The 25,851-nt window shown below is 37.2% G+C and overlaps 1 protein-coding gene and 1 non-coding gene across 2 annotated transcripts in view; both read left to right on the top strand.

Annotated features, from left to right (window-relative positions):
* CC2D2A (coiled-coil and C2 domain containing 2A) overlaps nt 1–20,886 on the top strand; it is a 145,202-nt gene extending 124,316 nt beyond the window's left edge. Inside the window, 8 exon segments of the mRNA XM_078148334.1 lie at nt 778–867; nt 2,195–2,308; nt 7,672–7,806; nt 8,379–8,415; nt 8,418–8,500; nt 9,279–9,337; nt 13,900–14,077; nt 15,238–20,886. Of these exon segments, the coding sequence (XP_078004460.1) occupies nt 778–867; nt 2,195–2,308; nt 7,672–7,806; nt 8,379–8,415; nt 8,418–8,500; nt 9,279–9,337; nt 13,900–14,077; nt 15,238–15,426 (885 nt within the window). The 3' untranslated portion in view covers nt 15,427–20,886.
* On the top strand, nt 6,402–6,506 carry LOC144455570 (U6 spliceosomal RNA). Its single transcript, XR_013484283.1, has one exon. It is a non-coding gene; the product is annotated as a U6 spliceosomal RNA (small nuclear RNA).
* Nucleotides 20,887–25,851: the final 4,965 nt, after the last annotated feature.

The raw sequence follows: 25,851 nt of genomic DNA, 5'->3' as shown, positions 1-25,851 counted from the left end.
TAATTATTTCCTATTTATCCTGTATGTAGCTTGTTTGTACCTATCTGTTCATCTGTTGTCTCACCCATTAGAGTGTGAGCTCCTTGAGGGAAGGGGCTGTCTTTTGCCTCTTTTTGTATCCCCAGCACTTGGCACAGTGCCTGGCATGGTAGGCAATAAATGTTTACTGACTGAGTGATTCTCACAAACAATATCCCATCTCCAGCTCTGTGTATCTGCTCTGTCTGTCCTCTATGCCTGGAAGGCACTCCCTCCCTAGCTCCTACTCAGAACTCCCACTCTTCCCTAAAAATGAAGAGCAAGCAACCTCTTCTTTATGACATCTCTACTCCTGATTCCCCTCCCTCTGTTATCAATACCACCCCTCCAAAACTACTTTGAAGTGACACAGTGTCCTGGTTCCAGGCATAATAAAGGGAAAGTTCACCTATCAGAACCCAGGGTAGTCCCAAGGTCAGACTCCAAGGTTTCAGTGGGGAGGAAATGAGGAGGTTGCAGCTTGAGGCCAGAGCGCAGACAGCATGATTTGGGTATGGTCAAGAAATGACATGGAGGATTGATTCTAGACAAAATTTAAGGTGAGAGCAGACCCTTTAAAATGAAAACTCACCTGTCAGAACCCACAGTGGTCCCAGGATCAGACTCCCAGGTTCTAGTGGGAAGGTGATAAAGAGGTCAAGGATAATAACCAAAGTGCAGTAAGTATGGTTTGGGAATGGTTTATCTGGCATAAAGTTTGCCAAACACAAAACACTCACACTTTTTGTCATTCTGTAGGAGCTGGTGGCCAGATACGTTGCTTTGATTCCTTTCTTGCCTGACAGTGTTTCGTTTACTGGGATCTGTGACTTATGGAGCACATCAGATGTAAGTAAAGACAATTTTTCATTCTTCCTCATATATTTGTTCAAACTTAACTGTTACCTAGACTTTATTAAGGTGACATAAAATGTTGATTAAGCACCTGGCACTGAGAATAATAACAATAGCTAGCATTTATTTTGCACTTTAAGGCTTGCAAAGTAATTCACAAATTTTATCTTATTTGATCCTCACAACAACTCTGGAAGGTAGGTGTGACTGTTCCAATTTTACAGATGAGGAAAACTAAGGTGGACAGAGGTCAAGAGACTTGCCCAAGGTCACAAAGCTAGAAAGCATCTTAAATTAAATTAATAACTTGGGTCTTCCTGACTATAGATTAAGCACTCTCTCTATCTACTGTGCCTTCTAGCAACCTAGTGTCCTGGAGCGTGCTCTTAGTCTAACTCAGGTCTGTCCATTAATACAGGAACCTGCAGAGCATTAAATACCACCTCGAAGCACATGTAGGCAGATCCCCTTTTTTTTCAACTCTCTCTTCTTCAGTTTCACAACCAGGTGTCCCCCTTGCTTCCTTAATTGCCCATTAACAAATCCATCCTTCTTTGAGCTTAGAAATTATTAGGAAGTCCTCCAACCTCTTCCCACCCACCAGTCATCATTAGACTTTCTCAGTGGTCTTGTATCCTTTATTCCACCTGGCACTGGTACTGGGCCAGTTCTTCCTTAGGTTCTTAAGATCAAGCATCCGTGTAGGCATGCAGTTTTCATCAGAAAGAATTTCTACTGCTTATTCACTGCATTTAATGTACTTCCTTTAAAAAATAAAATAAAACAAAAAAGAACCTGTATCTATCACAATATCCCATAAATCAGGTGCCATCTCAATACACAATTCCTTATTGGGTACAAACCAAAGAGTCCAAGAATAAAGGTATTTAAATGAATTCATTAAATTGTTTCACAATATGTTTTGACAACATCTAGACTGGTAATTTTAGAGAATCCATAAGTTTAGATTGGTAATTTTAAGAGATATCCATTTTTTTTTTCACCTAAGACACTTTCAAAGCATGTATTTTTTCTCAGGGTAGAATCTAACATATTAGGCTTGTCTTTTTTTACTATCTATTTGCAGTAATCACATAAGCATTCTGCCTGTCCCTACCATTATCTACGTCAGTGGAGTATTTCTTGCACAAGTTGAGTGATTTCTTTGTTCTGCATTAAACATTTCATTGAGGATTTTTATATTAAGGCTTTTCCACTAAAGGCAATTTTCAAAAAAAATATGCCATGTTGAAAGTGAATAAGAGCTTGCCAAATGATTAAGCTGCCAATCTATTTAGTAAACTGTGTCTTTCTTTATTAGCAATTTCTTGATCTTCTGGCGGGAGATGAAGAAGAACACGCAGTGCTGTTGTGTAATTATTTTCTGGCCCTAGGTAAAAAAGCCTGGCTAGTGATGGGCAGTGCTATTCCTGAGGTAAGGTCATTGGTGTTTCCCAGAAGTCACAGAGTTAAATGGTCATTCAGTTGAACCCTTCCTTTCATGAAATGTGCATTTCCTCTAAAATATCGCCACTAGTAGTCAAGACTGAAATTTGATTTGATAGATCTAATTATGGACAGACGTAGCTTCTATAAACGTACAGAGTCGCTTACTGGAAAATGGCAGAATGACCTGCGATCGGGCTAGGGATGACAGACTGTACCTTACTTGGACAGAGATGGAAATTGCAAACCACTACAGTATCTTTACCAAGAAAACGCCCAATGGGGTCACAACTGAAACAACTAAACAACAACAGCCACCTTCCTCGGAGCAGTCCAGGTGCCCGGGAACCATGATGAATGTTATGGTTAAAGAAGACGTTGCAGAGGGTTCAGTCATTACTGGTGGCTGCTTTCCCAACTTATTTTACCCTCTGTGTGCCAGCACACCTTACACAACAACTATTTTAAAATTAATATCCCTGGCCAATTAATTATCCTTAGGAAGTGACTGAGGTGATAGTTTAGGAGCGGCTGATGGTACTTATTTAGCACATGGAAGCCCTATTATATCTAATTATTAATCATCATCTATACCATTCAGTGTACTTACATAGATGACAGAGAATTCCCCTGGTTCTAAGAATTTAATTTGTATTGCTGACATATTGTTGACATAAAAAGTCAGGAGAGGTTTCCTCTTAAACCAGAGGAAAGACTAATAGTTATGTAAGACAGGCATTAGTAACTTACATCAACAGTCATGCCAGAGGTGAGTGTCACGTAGGTATTGGAACCAAGACACTGATCAAAATTGTAAAATTTGTCTTATTTTTCAGAACTTGTTAATGATAGGGTCAAGATTAAAAAGGATCAAGATTGAAAAGCAAAATCAAAGCAGGTTTATTAGCCTAGGAGGTTACTGGTAAATGGAGAGAATAGATGTCACAGTGAAGACAAAGAAGTGGTTTAGTTCTTTCTACACTCCTTCAGTGATCTATTAACTCCAATAGGCTTAATTACCATCTCTATGCAGATGACCTACAGATTTATATATCCAGTTCTGGTCCTCCCCTGAGCTTTGGTCCCACATTACTGGTTGCCTATTGGACCTTTCCAACTGGAAGTCCCAAAGGTGTTCAATGTCAACACATCTAGAACAACTTATTATCCTCACCCCAGTCCCTTCCAAACTTTCCTACTTCTGTCAAAGTGACCACTGTTCTTTGAGATTCTCAGGTTAAGAACTTTAACATCACCCTCATCCACTCACTTTTACCCCACTTACAGGATCAGTTGACACATCTTGCAATTTCAATCTCCACAATATCACTAGCATCTTAACCCTTCTCTCTACTCAAACATCCACCACTTTGGTTCAGACCTTCATCAACTCTCATGTCGATTGGTGCAACACCTTCCTTATCGATTTTTCTGCCCCCAAATCTCTCCTACTCCAGTCCATCCTCCACATAGCTGCCAAAATGGTTTTTCCTTAAGCAGAGATGTAACCATGCCATCTTCCTACTTAATAAACTCAAGTGGCTTCCTATTGACTAAAATAAAATATAAATTCCTATTGACTAAGATAAAATATAAAAACCTTTCACAGCCTGGCCCAAAACTATCTTTCAAGTGTCTCTATACATTACTCTCCTTCCCATATTCTTCAACTCAACCAAATTCACTTTATTCCTGTTCCTCACACATGACACTCCATAGCGTTTGCACTGGCTATCCCACATGCCCAGAATACACTCCCTTCTCAACCTTTCCTCACAAAACCCCTGTCTTCCTTCAAGACGTAACTCAAGCACCACTTTCTACATGAAAATTTTCCTGATCTCCACCAATTTTTAGTGCCTTCCTCCCCTACCTACCTTTTAAACTGCCTTGTATTTATTTGTTTTATATTTATCCTGTACATATCTATATATGTACTTATTTCCCTGGTAGAATGTAAATTTCCTTGGGAATACCGAGTTTTTGCTCATCCCCAGGACCAAGCACAGTACTTGTCACATAGGAAGTGCTTAATTAATGGAGAGATGGAGGATAGGAGATTATGATCAGGTAGATCAGCAATCCTCAAAATTTTTGGTCTGAGGACCCTTCTAAGCTCTTAAAAATTACTGAGGACCTCCTAAAGGGCTTTGTTTAAATGGATTATATCTATCAACATTCTCTGTGTCAGCAAAGGAGACTGGGAGATTAGAGTATTGAAGAGAGCATCAACAGATATACTAAATGCCCTTTAATGCAAAGGTCAGAATTGGGAAGGAGAGAAAGACAGCAAGTCAGGTACTGAACTCTTGAGAAAAGAGGCAGAATGACCCAGGGGCCAAAAGAAAAAAGTTACCATAATCTGGATTGGATAATAAATTTTAACAGAGTGAATTTTAGAGGGAGAAAGGTTGCCATGTGTTGGCAGGAGAAGAAGACTCTGAAAGTACCAGTAGGGAACAAAGTGTATTCTGACTCCTGTTCCAAGACCAGTGTGATAAAGGGTACGGGAACAGGTGCAGCTACTACTGGAGAGAACATCCAGGAAAACAGTTTTACCTAGGAAGCTGGGTTTCTCTGAGTACCAAAAGATAGAAAGAATATAAGAAGTCCAAAATGAAGGAAAATCGAGATGAGAAAATGGAAGATGAGGAATTGAGGGGTTGGTCATAGTTTAATGCAATAAGAAAATTATTTTATATGTTATGCATATTATTTACATATGCATATTATTTACATATGCATATTATATTATTGAATTATAATAAGAAACTCTAACCTGGAGCTCCAAGAAGTTATAGCATGCACAGTGGCCACAACCCTGGTAAGACCATCTTGGCAAACAGACTAAACCAGGTTGAGGATAACTGACAGGCTTCAAACCTGTTACAGACCTAGAGGAATGTCTACTGCCTGCGTGTAAAGACTTCCCGTAGTGGAATAGGTGGATGAGGACAATTTGTTCCAGCAGCCATGAAGGCAGGTAAAGCAGGCACTATGGAGCACTGAGAGCTTGGTCAGACATCAAAGACACCAAGGTCGTCCACTGCATCCTGGGCCATTGTTAATTGTCTTGACTTCTGTCTTACCACCGGACTTTAGTGACTCTGGAAGAGAGTGAGGCTGAAGATTTTGTGCAACTCTGCCTCAATTTAATCCAACTCACACAAGTCAAAACACCACCCATTATCCACTATTTTACCCAACATTATAGCATTGGTACTCCTCAAAAATGAAGGACAAACAGCAACTCTGGTAAGAACCTACTACATGTCAAACTCTAGGCTAGAAGCTGAGGAAGATAAAAAGTTGAGATATAACAATACTGCCCCCCCTGGAGCTTAGAGTCTAACTGAGTAAAAATTGCACAGAAAAATACAAGTATTTTAGGGAGAGACAAGATACTTTGTGGGTTCTGAAGACAGACTGGCCATAACCCGCAACTGAAATGTGAATGAGCAAAGGGCTTAACCCTCCCTGGAGCTTCAAAGATTTAAACCTGGAAGGAACCGTGATGAACCATAACTACAGGAGAAGCCATAACCATAGAGTCATGTAGTCTGACCACTTCATTTATTTTTTACAGATAAGGCAAATGAGGCCCAGAGAGTTCAAGTTACTTCCCTGTGTTACCACAGGGAGTAAATGAAAGAGCAAGACTTTGAACCCAGATGTCTTCACTTCAAATCCTGCACTTTTTCCACTACCCCAGTGATATTAAATGCAAATAGAAACGGATCCCTTTCGGGAATATACTGACTTATTTTGTTAAACATTTCCCAATTACATTTTAATCTGGTTCAGTACCTATGTCGGCCTGCCCTCTGTACTATGTCATATTGCTTCTTGAGTCACTTCATTTTAAGGTTGCTGATTAGGATATGGGGGGAAAGGATAGAGATTTGCGAGCAAGGCAATCCCTGTGATTCCTATCTTCTACTCCATCACGTATCCCAACAACAACGGCTACTAACCCTTCCCCTCGTGCAAATAGATTGTCGGCAATTTGACACCTCACTTCTCAAAAGCTGGCAACTTCTGATCTGAGTTTTATACATCTGTTCTAAGTTAGGAAGAAATTAGTGCTACTGTGTTCACAGATACTAAAACTGGAAAAAATACAGAGAAGAATCACATGGCCCCTGCCCAAAGGTGACACCCAAATTTGCAAAGCATTCCATGTTGGTGGAAGTTTGTCAAACTCAGAATAACAAAAAATTAAAATATGAAATTTAGGGTTCGGAGGAGAGGTCTCATATAAAAAGGATTGTTTTGTTGTAGGATTTTATGGAAAGATCTCCTTTGGAAAGCCCATTTCATATTATTTAGAAAAGATACCCCTTAGTACATTCACTAATATTTAGCGTGGTTGTAACTTTACTAACATAAAATCTTTTGTGGGAACAAAGTATTCATCCATGGGAAAGTTGAGTATTTGAGGGCATATAAAGTTTCTGGTCATTTCATATAAATTTCACATACATGGCTACTGGTCCTTTCGAGAAAGTCTTCTTTCCCAGTGACTTTACTCACAGTTGAGATTACTATTTAATCTTCTTGCCTTGCTGACAAAAGACCACCAGTGTTAGCAGTAGAGAATTACTGTTACCTCTTTTAAGCCAAAATTAAGGATTAATAACTGTTCAGGCTAGATAGAACTTTACAGCATACAAAACCCTTTCTCCAACCAACAGCCTTTGAAGCAGATAGTGCAAATGTGGCTTTGCAGCTATGGAAAGGTCCATTTTATTCTTGAGCAGATCTGCATTCTTCTGCTGTCGCAAGTTGACATCTATTTATAGATGCTTTTTTCAAATCACCCAGAAGTTTGCTTTGTGATGTTATGAGATTCTCTGCCCTTAACTAGGCCAGTCCCTCAGAAGACAAATACAGTTTATCATGGGATCCATGCCCAAAACCTTTCATGCTTAGTAAAACTTGCCAGAGCTTACACTCCAATAATAAAACCTTCAAGTGTCCAGAGTCACTTCTACTAATAATGAAGTGATAAAGGAGAACTATATTGAAGGAATGTAAGCATTATAATCCAAATTTTCCAGATGAGGAAATAAGGCAGAGACTCAAATCCTGTTCCTTTAACTCCTAAGCCCATAAACAGAGTAGAGTGGCTAATATTCCTTGGATAAAATTTTGTCCTTGGGCAACTGAATTTATGGTTTTAATCAGCTCAAACCTAAAATTTCAAATGTATTCTCTATGTGATTTTGGAGATATTAATTTATGATTTAAAGTAATAACCTAACAATGCAAAACTCCAACCAGTGCTGTGGACTACTGAAGTATAAGCTCAAAAATCATCCAGTTTTTAATAAGTATTTACTTTTCCTCCAGGGTCCAACTGCCTATGTGCTAACTTGGGAACAAAGCCAATATTTAATATGGAATCCCTGTAGTGGACGCTTTTATGGACAGTTTGATACATTTTGTCCTTTAAAAAGTGTGGGCTGCTTAATAAGTCCTGACAATGTAAGTGTTCCCCAGTTCCTTTTATATAGAGATCACTGCTTTCTTTTTTCCATTTAATATTTCAACAATATTGTACATTATTGGTTTATTTGTTATATGTGAATCATGTCTTTCTAATAATCACTCATAATGGCAAAATAACTTTAAAATTATACTTTCACTGTGTCCAACCATAGGAACAGAACTAATTCAAATATACATTTTGTTTAAATTCACCTTTAGTAAAGACTTGTTAATTGATAGGTTGATCCTTGGATATAAAGTCATCAATAACCAAGTAGTGTCAATATATTTTTTTGGGAAAAAACCTAATGGTAATGCAAATATGAGGTCTGTCCAGTTGGGACCTAGTCTTATTCCTTTCCATAATTATGTAGTAAAGCTCTTAGACGTTAAAGGTGCATTTCCCTTAAGTCAGTTTTACAGTTCTCTTACAATTATGTATAGTATTGTCTCTCTTCTGGGAAAAGGAATACACGATAATGAATTTTAATATTGTACATGTTCTAAATAAATGTTCTAAAGAGACTAGGTAATGGTGATCCGCTAATGTATTTCAATTGGTTCTTTAGATTTGGTTTAATATTCAACGGTATGATTCTCCAACGAGGATAATTTTGACATCACCAAACCCAAACTATGGAAATCTTTTTTTTCAAGAAGTCTTCCATATCCAGGGCTTTCAAGTGTTCAGGTATTAATATTATCTTTGTTACTAATGAAGTAGACCTCAAATCTTCCTAATGTTCAGATGCTTCTGGTCCCCAGGACCCTACTGTTATAGGGTTTGATACCCAAATATGCAAAAGAGACATGGTAAAATACAGAATCTCATTGGTTGACAGACCTTGCTCTTGAGGGTCAATAATGATGGATCAGCAGGGAGGTCACAGGTTGGGTGAAGCATGGGGCATGTCCACTGACTAAGTGGTCATAAGGGGGTCATAAGATTGTTACCTGCTCACATTGGACAAGAGAGAATGGTCTGGAGGTACAAAAATAAGTTGGGAGATTTTCCAAAGAATCAAGGAATCCCACCCATGCTGGGTTTGGACATGTAATTTGAGCAAAACAGGATGGAGATAACTTTGTCAGCATTCTTGTGGCTGCACAAGTAAGCACTACTTGCTAAACAAGTAATGAACATTACATTAAAGTTTGAAGACTATTATAAAGGCCTACTATAAGAACCTATCTTATGTAATTCTCCTTACATGATTTATGTAAAATATAAAACTGATTAATACTGATTGGAATAGAGTAGGGGGCTAAATGAATTATTTCTCACAGTGACAACTGATATACATGTGTAAACATGTAAAAGAGAACACAAAATCATTTTAATAGCCAGGACTTTTCAATACTTACCTTGCACAAGTAGGTAGAGTTATGTTCAAGATATATTATTTCATTATATCAAAGCTTTTTAAATTTTTCATATCTTTTTCAAATTCTAAAACATTTCTTCTCAGCCTGAAGAATTAATTTACCAACATACAGACAAAGCTGCTGCAGCAGAACTACAAGACAGGTAATTTTCTCTCTATAATTCCCTATCTAATTCTGTGGGTAACAAATATCCAGTGAGTTGTAGTCTAAATCAAGGAGGCAGAGGATTCAATTATTTTTGTCCATTTCTAAAAAGAATACCTTTTCCCACTCTGTACATACACTGTACATTATTAGTTGGTGTATGTGAATAAACTTGTCCCAAATTGTAGCTCTGTTGGTGCAGGGCATGTTTTGACCTTAGGACCAGCCCTGAGCATGAAATAAGAACTAAATGCGTCAAGTCCAGGCCGTCATTCTTTTCCCCCTGATCTTATTACTCACCACAAATTCCTTTCAGCCAGGAGCAGACACCAGTTGGTAGTCATTTAGGTTCAGTGATGTGAAGATATGTTGTGAATTAGGGTTAGACTTTAAATTGTGCAATGTTTTATTCAATATTGGTCAGTTAACTATTATGAGTCATAAAATAACACATTTTGTTCTTTTCTTTGGCTTATATGAAAATCAAGACAACTGAAGACACGTGCAAAAAAAATTAAAGGGGCTTCCTATTTGCTATTTTCAAAAATGTCAGGGGTGGGATGGGAGCGAGAAAGAGTGCTTTATGTAACAATTACAGAACTTAGCAATTTCTTTATTGGCCTAATATGAACCTCTCAAGGAAGCACCTAAGTTTGGTAGTGACTGTTCAAATTACTTCATCTATATAATGAGATTGGACAAGACAATCACTAAAGCCCTTTCTAAGCTAACAATCTCTGATACACATATTCTAAATTCAGGCTGTGAGATCTAACCCCCATAATGTCTATAAACATCTGTCTCCAAACGACAACCAAGATGCATGTTTTAATGCCTTAAGTCTTGGTAAGAATATCATAGCGGACAGAACAGTTGATGGGAAGTCAGCAGAGGTGAGGTTTGCATCCTAGCTTTGCTACTTACTGCCTATTTATCTTTGGACAAGTCACTTCAGTTCTTTAGAGCCATTTCTTCATCTGTAATATGGAGGGCTTAGACAGAATACTATCTCAAGTCTCTTACAAAGCTAAATACTGTAACTCCTCAGTTAAATCACGGCCCTTAGAATCAGAATCCCACTGATTTCAGAAGCCACTTCATCCAACCTATACTGAAACCACAAATCCACTCCACAACATTCCCTCTCACAAGTCAACGACAGAAAAAGAAAAATCCTCTCTACCAAATATTCATAACAACACTAATAAAGAAAATCTGGAAATAAAGTGTGTTCTAAAAATTGAGGAAGAGGGGCAGCTAGGTGGCACAGTGGATAGAGCACCAGTCCTGAAGTAAAGAGGACCTGAGTTTAAATCTGGCCTCAGATCAAACACCTGACACTTACTAGATGTGTGACCCTGAGCAAGTCACTTAACCCCAATTGCCAAAAAAAAAAATTGAGGAACAGCTGAACAAATTGCAATATACAAATGAAAAGAATTATTATAAAGAAAGAGTTTTAGTAAAGTAAGTAGTGCTTTAATAAAGGACAGAATTATTGTGAAGTATGGAGAACTCAAGAAAACATAAGAAAGCTTGCATAAACTGATGCATAGTAAAGAAATCAAAATCAAAAGAACAGTATAAACAAAGTATTTATAGGTTACAAGAGATAACAAAATTCAGGTCAAACAAAACAAATAATGTCAATTCATAATTATTAAAGTTAAAATACACATCCTTCCTTTCTGTTAAACTGTAAAGTGTGATGATGTCTTGATCCCTGTCATATAGTTTTGTTTAACTGATTTTTATGAAAAAATACTGGAGTTAAAAAAAAAACATGAGTAAGGAAAGGTGCTTGTTGAGACGTGACTGATATGTCCATCAAAACAAAATGTATACTCCCCCCCAAAAAAAACCCACTATTAGTAAGAGAATCTCTAGCATCTGCTTATACAACTCCAATTAAGAAAGGTTAACTCATTACTAAAAGCACTCAGTTGAAAATATATTATTAAGTGCCTTTTGTGTGCAGGACACAGCTAGGATACAAAGAGATATAAGGTGCACTGTGCAGTCTAATTGGAAAAAAGCTTGTTGTTCAGTTGTTTCAGTCATGCCTGACTCTTTGTGACCCCATTTGGGGTTTTCTGGGCAAAGATACTAGAGTGGTTGGCCATTTCTTTCTCCAGCTCATTTTACAGAGGAGGAGACTGAAGCACATAGCTAATAAGCATCTGAGGCCATATCTGAACTCAGGTCTTCCTGACTCTAAGCCTACCACTATATCTGCTGCACCACCTCTCAATGAGAGAAAGACAAAGCCACAAATTACAAGATACAAGAGAATGATCTGAGTAAGCATAAAGGTCTAGACCAAGTACTATGAGAAACTTGAGGAAGGAAGGAGAATCATTTTACCTGGGGAGTCAGGGAAGGCTCAACAGAAGAAGAGAAATATGAAATATGAAAAATGAATTTAGTGGTCCTGAAGGAAAAGAAGTATTTCAATAGAAACAGAAGAGTCATTCCAAACAGGGGGAATGGCATGAATAAAGTCACTGTCATAGGAGGTAACAGAACAAGAACAGGGAATGGACAGTGATCCTGTTAGACTGAAGCATTGAGTCTATGACAAGAAGCAGCATTAGAGAAGGCTAGGTAAGGTTGGACCTAGACAATAAAGGTACTTAAGAGCCAGAACAAGGAGTTTATGATTTTATTCACTAGGCAATGGGAAGCTACCCAGGTTTTCCGAGTGGAGGAATAACATGATCAGAGTGATTCAAAAGGAAAATTACTCAGAGTTGGCAGTAATGTGAAGTACAACAACTGGCGGAGAGGGGCTGGACTAGAAGCAAAACCAGTCAGGACTCTGTCACAATAACTTAAGCAAGAATTTAGGAATTCAGGTGGTTGCGGTGGGAGGGGTGAGGAGAAAACAAATGAGAAATTGTAGAGGTTGAAGCAATAGGTCTTGGCAATTTATTTGGACATACTGAATGAAGAAAAAGGAAGGGTAAAAGATCACGCAGAAGTTACAAGAGCCTGGGTGACTGGAAAAATGGTGGCAACACCAATAGAAATACAGAAGTTAGAAATCAGTGGTACAATGAGAAGAAAAAGAAATTATGGAAATAAGCAAAGGCAAAGAAGAAATAAAATTGTCACTTTTGTAGATGATATGATGATGAACTTAAGGAACCCTGAGTAAATTTTAAAAATTAATTGAAATAATAACTAAAGCTGCAGGATATAACTAATACATACAAATCATCAGAATTTCTATATAATACCAATAAAACACAGAAGGAAGAGGTGGAAAGAGAAATTCTACTTAAATAAGAGGAAGAAAACAAGCATTTATTAAATACCTACTATGTGCTAGGCATTGAGCTAAGTGTTTTAAATTACTACAGAAAATATAAACTGCTTGGTTGGGAGCCTACCTACCAAGATATCCACAAGGTGAAAATATAACTACAAACCACTTATTTAGAAAAAATAAGGAATAAAGACTGACCTAAATAATTAGAAAAATCTTATTTGTTCATTGTCAGGATGACAATTCTAATAAATTAACTTACCTATGCCAAATCAATCAAACTACTAGATAATTACGTTGTAAAATTAGAAAAAAATTACAAAATGTATATGGAGGTTTAAAAAAAAAGGTCAAGAAACTCAAGGGAAATAATGAAAACAAAAGTACAAACAAAAGGGCAATACAAGACCTCAAACTATACTATAAAGATGCAATTCTCTAAATAATTTTGTACTGGTTAAAAACAGAGAGATCAGTAAGTAGAACATATTAGGTACACAATCTACAAGAATGGTTTTGTTAATCCATTAGTACTTAATTATTCTACGACCCTTGGGGCCAATAGCAAGGATTTGTAGTGTCCTCTTTTCTAAAATAGGTATGACACATGCATTACATTAATACAGTAGTTGTGAGAAAAACTGCTTGTAAATTTTGAAGTGATCTATAAGGTAACAATAGGTCTAGAAGCACAGCCTACAATTATGTAACAAAGTAAAGTCAACTAGGCCCCTAAATTTATCTGTTTCTATCCTTTTTAAACTTTATTATTCACCTTATGCTCAATATGAGCAAAAAGTGTCTTATGAACAGAAATAATTGAAAAATTAAAAATCCTATAATTAAATTACAATTATAAATTACAATTAAGTTTCATAATTACAAATTAAAATCTTATGTTCATCCACCAAAAAAAAAAAAACAAATTGGTACCTCAAAGCCCTGTCTTTCCCTGTCTCTGATGATAGAGGTTATTATGGAGGACAGAGAAAGTTTAAAACAAAAATCAGAAAATGACATACTCAAGAACAGTAATAATATCTTGTTTAGCACACCAGGGTTTCCAAAGCATTTTCTTCACAATCAGCCTGTGAAATTTTGCCTATAAATTCCCTTGGGCTTTTTCTCTACTAACTCTGGAACTGAGATATTTACTATGATTGTACAAGTGGTTGGTTTGAACAACTAGCCAAATAAGACACACATAGTAAGTGAATCCTCTTACAATTTTCACTGTGGCTATATTATAGGAACAGTCCCTTATAGACCAAATCTTTTTTTTTTTTATGCAGGATTGAAAAAATACTTAAGGAGAAAATCATGGAATGGAGACCACGCCACATGACTCGATGGAATAGATATTGTACATCTACTCTACGACACTTCCTGCCTTTGCTAGAAAAGAACCAAGGGAAAGATATAGAAGATGACCATAGAGCAGAACTCCTCCGACAGCTAGGAGACTATAGGGTAAGAAGAATACGCGTGGCCTTTTAAAATGAATACATAATTTCCTACTTGAGAGGAAATATTCATAAAACATGGTACTTTGAGCCTGAAAATCACCTAATCAAGTTACTTGCCCAGATAATGCACTTTTACCTCTATAAGTTTACTTTTACTTATATGTGTGTATGCATTAGGCAGATGAATAGAAATATAAATTGGGAACATAAATTCTGAATGTTTATCAGTAACTTTATCTGAAATCTAGAAGATATAAAAGGTATTTTATCTACCAAATGGGAGACTAGGGAAATCATTTCTGTCAAAGGATTGCAGAAGAAATAACTAACCATTTAAAAATGAAATTCAAGTACTAAGAACAATTAGCTAAATCACTTTAGATTAGGCAGCCAATTAAAGTACATGCATCAACCAATCTTCATGGCATGCTATTTGCTTATTTAATAGACCCATCATATTTTTTTTAAACTTTCTTTTTCTTTTTTTGCACCATGACTAATATGGAAATGTTTTGTATGTCTGTACACGTACAACTTATATTAAATTACTTGCCTTCTCAATAAGGGGGGAGGACAAGAAGGAAGAGAATTTGGAACTCAAAAATTTTTTAAATGAATGTTAAAAACTTTTTACATGTTATTGGGGGGAATTTTTTTTTAATTGACCCATCAGATTTAATATACCTAATTCTAAATTAACACTCTCTCCCCCTTCATTAAGCTCTATATAAAACCCAAAAAGTTAACATAACCAAAAATAAGCCTTGTTGCTTCAGGTGCATCAGCCAAGTGACTGAATAGTTTAGTTCATAAGACCAAATATTTGTTTATGGATAAATTTCTTACAAGTCCAATTTCTTACCTTTAAGGTAATCAATATTCTGGGAAACACTAACATAGTCACAGAGTTAATTTGCCTGCTCCCATAAATTAGATTGCTTATAAGGTAGCAGTCTAATTCACATTCATCTCAATATGTGTAATACACAGATACTTTTGTGCATAAATAACTAAACAAAGGAACTTCAATCCAGCAGTTGAGCCAGTTATATATGGAAACTACAATACATTTACAGGAAAAAAAAAACTAAAAATTTTAGGAAAAAGCTTTTATATATGCTGATTTAAAAAAAAAACCTTTAATGATTTTATTTTCCCTTCTAGTTCTCCGGATTCCCAATTCATATGGCATTTTCTGAAGTGAAGCCTTTGATAGAAGCTGTACACAGCACTGGAGTTCACAACATTGATATCTCCAATGTTGAGTTTGCTTTAGCTGTCTACGTACACGCTTATCCCAAAAACGTGCTCTCCGTATGGGTCTACGTGGCTTCACTTGTTCGTAACAAATAAATGCATACTTGAGCGTGCCACAGGTAAAATTAAATCAAGAACAGCACTGGTCACTTTGGGTAACAGGGGAGTATATTTTCAGTTGTCAAGGATAGAACGAGTGTGCTTAATTTGAAGGCCATTAAAAAAAAACACCTGATAGATTTACCTCATTTAGATACTACTGGTTTTATTCTGAAGATTGCAGGGGTAAGTTTTTTCTACTTGCAACACTGGTATTTTAGGTATGATTTTTAGGAAATTACCAATTACATAGAAGACTATAGACTACAATTTGACTGCAGTAGTGTGTGACTTGACACTAAGTAAATGAATTTATTAACTTAAGACAATAAACATCTTTAAGAAACATCTTTACATCCTTAAGAAACTTTTACAACACAGTATGTGCCCTTTTGTTATTTGCTTTACGTGATTTGACATTAAGTTCAGGCTTATGGTACAATCTTCAATTCTTCATCATGAAACCAGTTTTATCACAATGAATGTTAAGCATGCCTTTAACGAACTGTCCATCTTTTCAAGTCTATTTTTCATTATAGTTCATAGGTTTTAATGGACTCTAAGTTAAATGAATGTACTTGAAGTATATCTATCTAATTCTACTAGAGAAATTGCTTAACTTTTTGTGGCATGGCGTAAGTTTATATTTTGGCATTCCCTTGCCATTTGGCAATTTCTAAAAGCTCAAAACAAGTTTGTTTCTCAAGATATCAATCTATTGGGGAAGCTAGGTGGCACAGTGGATACAGTATCGGCCCTGAAGAGGATCTGAGTTCAAGTCTGGACTCAGATCAAACACTTGACACTTACTAGCTGTGTGACCCTAGGTAAGTCACTTAACCCCAATTGCCTAAAACTTTTTAAAAAGATATCAATCTATTTATCAGAGCTGATCATTCCCCAATAGGGACAAAACTTCCAGGACCACTGGAAGTAAAAAAAAAAGGGGGGGGGTTAGGGTATAGATATTTCCATTTGATGAATATACCCAGTTCTCACAGGTTCACTTGGGAGTTCTTCTGACCATAGTTTTGTTATGGCACTAAATAAAGGAGTTTCATAAGCCCTTTTCACAGCCTTCAGTACTCTGGTCATCATATTAGTCTGGCCCATGGCAAGCCATTTTTCTTCATAGGGATGGGGTTTTTTGGTTGTTGTGGTTGTTAAGCTGTTTCAGTCATGTCTGACTCTTCGTGACCCCATTTGAGGCTTTCTTGACAAAGATACAGGAGTGGTTGAGTGGACAGGTGGATGAACAGCCTTAAAAAGGCCTCAGCAAGCCTTCATTCCAGAGGTGCTAATCCTTCCTGAGTACCCCATATACCTGCTGTCACCTGTGACTCCAAGAAGCATGCACAGAAGCCACATCCCCATAAAACAGTCTTGGCAGAAAGGTTAAACCAGTTTGAGGGTAGCTGACAAGACTCAAGCCCGTCAGTGAGTTAGGGGGATGTCTACCCCAAGCATATGAAGACTTCCCCCAGTGGAATGGGGAGATAAGAACAATTTGTTCTAATGGCCATGGAGGCAGCTGAAGTGGGCACTGTGGAGCTCTTAGAGATTGGTCAAACATCAAAAATGCCAAGGTCATCTTGACTTGTCTTGCCACTAGATTTCAATGACTCTGGAAGAGAGAGTAAAGCTGACAGCTTTGTATAACTCTGCCCCACTTACATCCAATTCAAGACATCCCCTCATGATGTCATTGGTCCTCTTTGAAAACGAAGGACAAACAAGAACAACTAAAGTGGTTTGCCATTTCCTTCTCCAGGTCATTTTACAGATGAAGAAAACAAACAGGGTTAAGAGACTTGCCCAGAGTCACAAAGCTTATAAGTATCTAAGTCCGAATTTGAATTCAAGTCTTCCTGACTCCAGGTCTGGCACTCTATCCATTGTGTCACCTAGGTGCCCTACAGGAATGATTAGTATCTGGGGGTTTTTTGTTTGTTTTTTATTTATTTTTGCTTTTTGGTGAGGCAATTGGGGTTAAGCGACTTGCCCAGAGTCACATAACTACTAAGTGTCAAGTGTCTGAGGCTGGATTTGAACTCAAGTCCTCCTGACTCCAAGGTCACAACTCTATCCACAGTGCCACCTAGCTGCCCCAAAATACAAGTACATTTTTTTTTTTGCAGGCAATCAAGGTTAAGTGACTTGCCAGGGTCACACAGCTAGTAAGTGTCTGAAGCTGGATTTGAACTCAGGTCCTCTTTATTCCACGACCAGTGCTTTATCCATCGTGCCACCTAGCTGCCACCGTTTCATTTTGGTTTTTTACTGGTCTTCTTGCTATTCTTCCAACTTCAAGAGGTTTTATTCCTTCCTCACTGAAGAGGAGTCGATAACAACCCACCCAGCAGCAAGTCTCTCTAAAAATCCAGTTTGTTTTCTGAGCATCAGGCTATTTTGCATCAATTAGTTACTGCACTTGTCGTGTCTTGACTTTTTTTCTCATTTTTAGCACATTCTCCTTTGCATTTTGGTTTGGATCCTGCTTCATCATGGGCTTGAATGATCTTTGAAACAACAGCTACTGAAATACCTCTAACAATCAAATTGCTCTCTGAAGAGCTACAATTTTTGCATGTTTCATTGGAGAGAGAAAAACCAGAGTTAAAAACACAAGAAGAAAGTAATGACATATGTACAGCACGAAATGCAGCACTTAGCTGACAGGAAATTAACTAAAGGCACGGAAATCAACTCAATCTGGTTTCATCTGATCAAAATTAAGTGGAAACACACAATCATTGCTATCACCAAATGAGACCATTTCAAAAATTAGTGCTGGTCCCAAGAAATTTGTACAACACTGTTATTAACTGAACCAATACTTCAAATTGCTCAAACAGCTCCCACACACTAGCAAATTTCAATTTAAGTTAAGAATATAAACACCAATATAGTATTTAAAAACGTATCATTGAACTGATGCAGTGAACTGAGAAAACCACGAGGTCATCATACACAGTAACGGCAATATTATGCAGCAATAATGATCAACTTGTGAATGACTTACGCTATTCTCAGCAACACAATGATCCAAGACAATTTTGAAGGATTTATGATGAAAAATGCTATCCACTTCCAGAGAAAAAACTGAAAGAGTCCAAATGCAGACTGAAGAATACTTTTTTTACTTTATTTTTCTCATTTTCAGGGTGTTTTGTTTCAGTCTGTGTTCTGTTTTGCAACATGGGTGATACAGAAACATGTTTTGACATGTATGTATAATCTATATCAAAGTGCTTGCCTTCTCAAGGAGGGGGGAGGGAAAGGAAGAAAGGAATTTGGAACTTAAAAATTATTTTTAAAAAAGTATGTTAAAATTGTTTTTACATATAATTGAGAAAATTGAAATAAAAACATTATTTTAAAAAATACCATTGGGACAGCTAGGTGGTGCATTGGATAGAGCACTGGCCCTAGAGTCAGGAGGACCTGAGTTCAAATCTGGCCTGAGACACTTGACACTAGCTGTGTGACCCTGGGCAAGTCACTTAACCCCAATTGCTTCGCAAAAAAAAAAAAGAAAAGAAAAAATATCATTGAGGTACACTGATAGATACATTAAGATATATTAAACACAAAATGATAATATACTTAGTCACAGTCAGAATTTCTGGAACACTAATTGGTTTTCTATATCTTAAAAAGCTATGGAAAGAGACCAAAAAAGGTCTAACGGGAAAAGCAACAAAAACAAGTAAAGGAGTGGGAAGCAGGCAAACAGAGGAAGCCAAAGAGTACATTCAAGGACAGCGTTATCATGGAAGTGATCATACTTAAAAAGAGAGAGAAAAATTTTTTTAAAACAAAAGAGGAAATGGATTAAATTATGCCAGGTAATAACTAGGCAAACTTAAAAAATAAAGATTAGAACTAAACTCTCTCAAATGGTTTAGATAGGAAACTAGTCCACTGAAATAATAAAAGAAAAAATATGAAAGAGACCTAACAGGTAATATAGGACAACACCAAAGCATGAACCTTCAAAATATCCCTAACAACTGGTCATCTAGCCTGTTTGAAGAAAACAAATCAAGAGAAACTCATTACCCTCACCCCACCACTAAGGCAACATTCTATTTTTGCACAGCTATATTATCCTGAAATCTTTACTGTTATCTCTCAGAAATCAATTCCTTTATCTCTTCCAACAAAAAAAAAATTTAGCTCAATAATTTAATTTGAACGGAGGGCTGGGATTTGAGAGGGAAGAAAAGGTAATAGGCTAAAATGATATCACCCCTTTCTCCCAAATTAGGACATAATACTTTCTAAAACAAATGTCCACAGCAAATCTAGAGCTGACAACGAACTAGATCTTTGGTTTGGGAATTGTCTGCATCAGCATTTTACTATAAAAGTCCTATTCTGCTTTGAACTAAAAGTCAGAGAACCTGAATTTACATATCAGCTCAACTACTTACTATCTTTGTGACTGATAAATCCTCTTCCTTCTCTGGGTCTCAGATTCCTCATCTTTAAAATAAATGGATAGGACCAGATGATCTACAGGGTCTCTCCCTTTCACTCTAAATTTAGGATCTTTCAAGGTTTTTAATTTTGATTGACATTGGCCTATTAATATTATCAATAATGTATAATCCTAATGTATGTGACTTTTGACAAAGTGGCAAAGATGACAAAAGATTGCAATAATAATACTAGAGGACTTGTGGAAAGATATACTTATGCACTGTTGATGGAGCTGTAAATTGGTCCAACTATTCTGGTAAGAAATTTGGAGTTATGTAAAGAAAATGACTGCAAGTTCCATTCTTTTTGACTCAATATATGCCAAGAAAGGCAGTGGCAAAAAGGCCCCATATTCACTAAAATATTTATAGAAACGTTTTTTGTAATAGCCAATTTTTTTAAAAGTATTTGTCCATCAATTAGGGAATGACTGAAACAATTGTTAAATGGAATGAAATTTTACTGTGCTGTAAAAAGCAATGAGTAGGTTGAATACAGAAAATCATGATAAGACATTTGAACTGAGGAAAACATGAAAACACAATGGCAATACTGTAAATGTAAACAACAATGACAAAATGATAGAAAACTCAATGATACAAAGGAAGAGAAAGGTAAAAGAGAAATGAGAAGGCACTGTATGCCATGTCTTTATACAGGTATGGTGCTATGTTAGACTTTTTCAAGATCTTGGTAAGATTTTCTGAACTGTTTTTTTTTCTTTTTTATTCTTTATTGTAAGGGATGACTCTGGGAAAAGGAAGAAATACATGGGATATTTGAATAATGTAAAAACAAAGCAATTGATACAAATTTATTTTTTTAAAAGAACACTTTAAATATTGTATGGGAAATATAACTGATAAGTATAATGTAAATTTATTAATGCTTTGTGATTCAAAAGGATAGTTATAGATCATGTTTTTTCAACTATACTGAATTTTATATAAATTAAATATTTTTTGGTTATTACATATGCTTGGTTTCTCATTTAAATCCAGGATGATTAGTTTTGCATATAACCACCAATTAGCAATGCTATAAAAATAAAGGTTCAAAGGAAAAAGCTGTAATTTTCAGATACTTACATGTTAGTATGTGTGCTAAATATTCAATATTCCAATGGAAACCAAAGCACACACGCACGCATGCATGCACACAGACATACACACACACTCCTTTGTTCTTCTATTTCTAAATTAACAAGCATTTTTAAAATATTTACTACATGGCAAGCACTGTGCTAAGTAGCAGAAATACCTATGCAAGCAAAAAAGAAAGTCCCTGACCTCAAGGAGTTTACATTCCAAGAGAAAACAGAAAAGGGAGCTGAAAAGCAGGAGCAGGGAACATGGAGTGGAATAGTGATCGTTATGGCAGAGTAATCCACAGAGAAGAGTCAAAAGCAGAGTCCAGAGAGCAGTAAAGGACTGCGGCTGGCAGGGCTGGACCAGCCATGAGTCTAGAAGAGGGCACCACAAGAGCAAAGGTATCTTCCAGGGTGAGAAGGCTGCTAGGCATGGAGTCAGGAGCAGCCTTGTCAACTTGGAAGATACTTCTGTCCCTCCAGCCCTACTCTCTGCTTGGTAGGTTCCTCCTAGAGCCTATGAATAACTCACTGAAACAGTCGTTCAGCTGTGCTAGACACTATTTTTGCACTGCTAATTTTCTTTTCTAATCTACAGTCAACATTAACTAGCCCTTCAAACTAATAATGGACTTTAGCTCTAATACAGTGTATCTGCTTCCACCTGCTATACAAATAAGACAGTAAGGGTCAAGAAAGCACTAGAAAGATGACTGGCCTTCTAGAAAGTGTGATAGTTCCTCAAAAAACATAACTTCTGGGACAGCTAGGTGTCGCAGTGGATAGAGCACTGGCCCTGAAGTCCGGAGGACCCGAGTTCAAATCTAGCCTCAGACCAAACACTTGACACTTACTAGCTGTGTGACGCTGGGCAAGTCACTTAACTCCAACTACCTTTAAAAAAAAACATCACTTCTGAGTTCAATTTACTCATTTCCCATGATGTAATACTATCTCCATTCTATGTCAGCTATACACAGAAATCTTGCTGTCACCCACAAGCATTCTACTTCCATTGTCAAGAACTCTAAAATTCCTTTATCTAATGATAATCTTTATCATTCCACCATTCCCTCTGCCTTACAACCACTGGCCATTAGCCCTATTCTTTCACCTTCACCATGACCTGCAAATCCTCCACACTGCCCCAGTTCTTTCCCAAGCCATCATCATCCCTTCATTGGCTACACTCTCCTTCCTTCCTCATCTTGACTTCTTGGTGGACCATTTCAACTCTACACTGCCCTATACACTCAAATCCCTGAATCCCTTATTCCATCACTAATCACCCCATGCCAAGCCCCAACTCTGGATTTTTCCCATCATCCCCTGCCTTTGTTGCTATTCAGATTATGTTGAATGCAGCTGGAGAAAAATCACAAAACCATGCTGAGTCCACTACGAATTTATGTTTCACAATCTCAATTAAGCTCCCACTTCGGCAAGGAAATCCTTTTACAATCCCTAATTGACTCATTTCCATTCATCAAGCAGTTGGTGGAACAGTGGATAAAGCAATGGTCCTGGAGTCAGGAAGACCTAAGTTCAAATTCATCCTTACTTTCTAGCTGGGCAAGTCACTTGACCGAAGTTTCCTCATCTGAAAAATTGGGATAATACACCTTTTGCAGGGTTGTTGTGAGGATCAAATTAGGAGAGTGTCTGGCACTATATAACTGCTTACTCTCTTGCCCTCTCAGAAACAGAGCAGTGGTTCCAACTCTCCCCACTCAAACCACACCATGGCTCTCTTGCCCCTCATTCTCAGCCGGGAATCTTGCCTCATATTTTACTAGAAAAAAAAAAAAGTCCACTCACCAAGAGATCTTTCTTTATCTCACATCACTGACTATTCCCCCTGCTTATCTCCTCCTTCGCTCATCTCATGTGAAGAGAGGGCCCTTCTGCTTGCAAATACAAGGCCCCTTTACACGCAAACATGGTCCCATGACATCAAAACTTTTCCAAAAGTTTGTCCCCTCCACCATCCCTACTCTCACTAACCTTCAATCTCTCCCTATCTACCAGCTACTTCCTTGCTGCCTACAAACACATCTGTGTGTTCTTTGTTATTTATAAAAAAAATTGTCACTCATTATTTGCAATTATCCTATATATCTCCTCCCTTTTATGGCTAAACTCCTTGAGAAAGTTATCTACCATTGGTGCTTCCATTTCCTCTCATCTCACTCACTCGTAAAGTCTATAATCTAGCTCTCTCCGAAGCTGTCCAATTCTTCATGACCCCATTTGGGGTTTTCTTGGCAAAGATACTAGAGTGGTTTGCCATTTCCTTCTCCAGTGGATTAAGGTAAACAGAAGTTAAGTGACTTGTACTTCTGAAGCAGGAAGCAACTTGGACTGATAGGACCTTCAATCAATCAACCTATCAATCAACAAATTGAAAGCCCTATCAATCCACAAATATTTACTAAGCACCCAAGTGCCAGACATTGTGCTAGGTATTACGAATAAAAATGAAATGGTCCCTGTCCTCAAGGAACTTACATTCTATGCAGGGAGACAATGTGTATATACAGAATATATATTAAGTTGGAGTGATGCTGGGAGATAAAGAATTCAGGTATATGGTAGCTGAGTCTCAAAAAAAAAAAAAGAAAGGATTCTAAGAGGCAGAGTGGAGGCCAAACTTGGAGGCCAGCCAGTACACAATGGCATGGAGACAGGAAGCGGAGTGTCTATCATTCGTGAGGAAAAGCAAAAAGTCAAGTTTGGATGGACTGTAGGGTACAGACGATGGAACAAAATATAAGGATGTAAAGTTAAAGGATTGTGAAAAGTTGTTTAGATTTTACCCTAGAGACAACAGGGAGCCACTGAAGTGGAGTATGGGAATGACACAGTTAGACTTATGCTTAAGGAAAATTAGTTTGGTAGCTGTACACAGGCTGGACTGAGAAAGGAGAAACTTAAGGCAGCTACATGCAATAACTGGTTATTACAAAAGTCCAAATGAAGAAAGTCCTGAACAATGGTCGTGAGTACTGAGTCAGATAAAAAAGAGAGGGTGATTAAAATGGCAAGATTTGGCAAATACATGGTGAGACATCAAGGATTATCTGGAGCATAGGTGTCAAATGCACAGTTTTCTAACTCACATACAGCCCACAGGAATCCTTGTGTATAGTGGCTCCCATTTCTGTCCAAGTTTGACACCACTGATCTAGAGAACCTCACCATTAAAAAGATATCTTTCAATCTGGACTTTACACACGATATCCTTCATGAAGTCGGCCAATCCATTTGTCAAGCCATCTCTCCCTATCATGACTTGGTATTGCTAATAACAATCATTTAACAAAGTTCTCCACAGTATTCATCAAGGAATTTTACATGATCTTACTATGCTATGTGAAAAAAAACAGTAAAACTTTTTTACTGAGTCAAATGCTGTTTCTGAAGACAGACCCTACGAGCTGTTATTTGCCTCACCTTAGTCAATTATATGGCTATGCAGATACGATCTACAGCAAAGTTTGTCTGATTTACCTCTTAAATTTCCATCAAGGATACCCTCAATATATACATGTTACAATATGCACAATTCCCTCAACAATGTTGATGATGGTATCAGTTTTGACAAAGGCTGCATGATTATTCTATAGATGATAGAGAAAAGATGAAATAAGTATATGCATTGGTTACTTAAGTCACTTATAGAGGGAAATGGGGGAAAGGAAATGCCATCTTTAATCTTTCCATTCTTTTGGAATCTCACCATATGAGATTATATTCAAAAATCAATTCAAAGTTCCAGACTGTATGACCTAATTTCTTCCTTATGTGCTTGTTCAGGTCTAATAAATGCTTTTTTTCCCCCCTTTCTTCTTTCTCCCTTTCCCTCCTCACTAGTGTTTTGCTTCTGACCACCACGTCCCTCAGTCCCACCTCCTTTCTATTAGCCCCCTCCCTTTTCTTCCCCTTTACCTTACTATTTCTTCCCTCCCTTCTATCCCCCCTTCCTGTTCTTCCCCCTTTTCCTTTTTACTTCCTACAGGACAAGTTAGATTTCTATACCTGATTGTTATTCCCTCCTTGAGCCAAATCCCATGAGAGTAAGGTACAAACAATGCTCGTCTTCTTCCCTTCTTTCCCTCTACTGTAATAGGTTTTTGTGCCTTTTCCTATAACATAATTTACCCTTGTCTTCCTCCTCCTTTCCTTTTCTCCCAGTACATTCCCTTAGTTAAATCACATTAATCCACTTACTTAGATCCATTTAACCCGCTTGGTTTGTTTTATCATTACATCAAAGTCAACTTATACCCACCCCTTTAAAATAGTATAACAACAATATAGTTCTCAAGACTGTCGTTACCCACACATGGGGCTTCAGGGCTTGCTAAGCTATTAATAAAGCTATTAATAAAAATTTCAAAAAACTAATAAGCTATTAATAAAAAGTTTTTCTGGTTTAAAAAAAAAGGGTTACAAGTGTCATCTTCCCTTGTAGGGATGTAAACAGTTTGCCCTTATTAATAACATGTTATTTTTTTTCTGTCCCATTTACCTTTTAGTGTCTCTCTTAAGTCTTGTATCTGAAGATCAAAATTTCTATTGAGCTCTGGTCTTACCACAAAGGTTTGGAAGTTCCCTATTTCATTGAATATCCATCTCCTCCCTCAAAAGATTATGCTCATTTTTGCTGGATAGTTGATCCTTGGTCGTAACTCAAGTTCCTTTGCCTTACAGAATATCATGTTCCACACCCTTTGATCTTTTAATGTAGAAGCTGCAAGGTCCTGCATAATCTTGACTGTGGTTCCATGATATTTAAACTATTTCTTTCTGGCTGCTTGCTGTATTTTCTCTTTGACCTGATAATTTTG

The sequence above is a fragment of the Phascolarctos cinereus genome, unplaced genomic scaffold (assembly GCF_003287225.1).
Source record: "Phascolarctos cinereus isolate Bilbo 61053 unplaced genomic scaffold, phaCin_HiC Scaffold_9;HRSCAF=440, whole genome shotgun sequence".
NCBI classification, from domain to species: Eukaryota; Metazoa; Chordata; class Mammalia; order Diprotodontia; family Phascolarctidae; genus Phascolarctos; species Phascolarctos cinereus.
The sequence above is the reverse complement of the archived record's forward strand: the minus strand, read 5'-3'. Positions and strand labels throughout refer to the sequence as shown.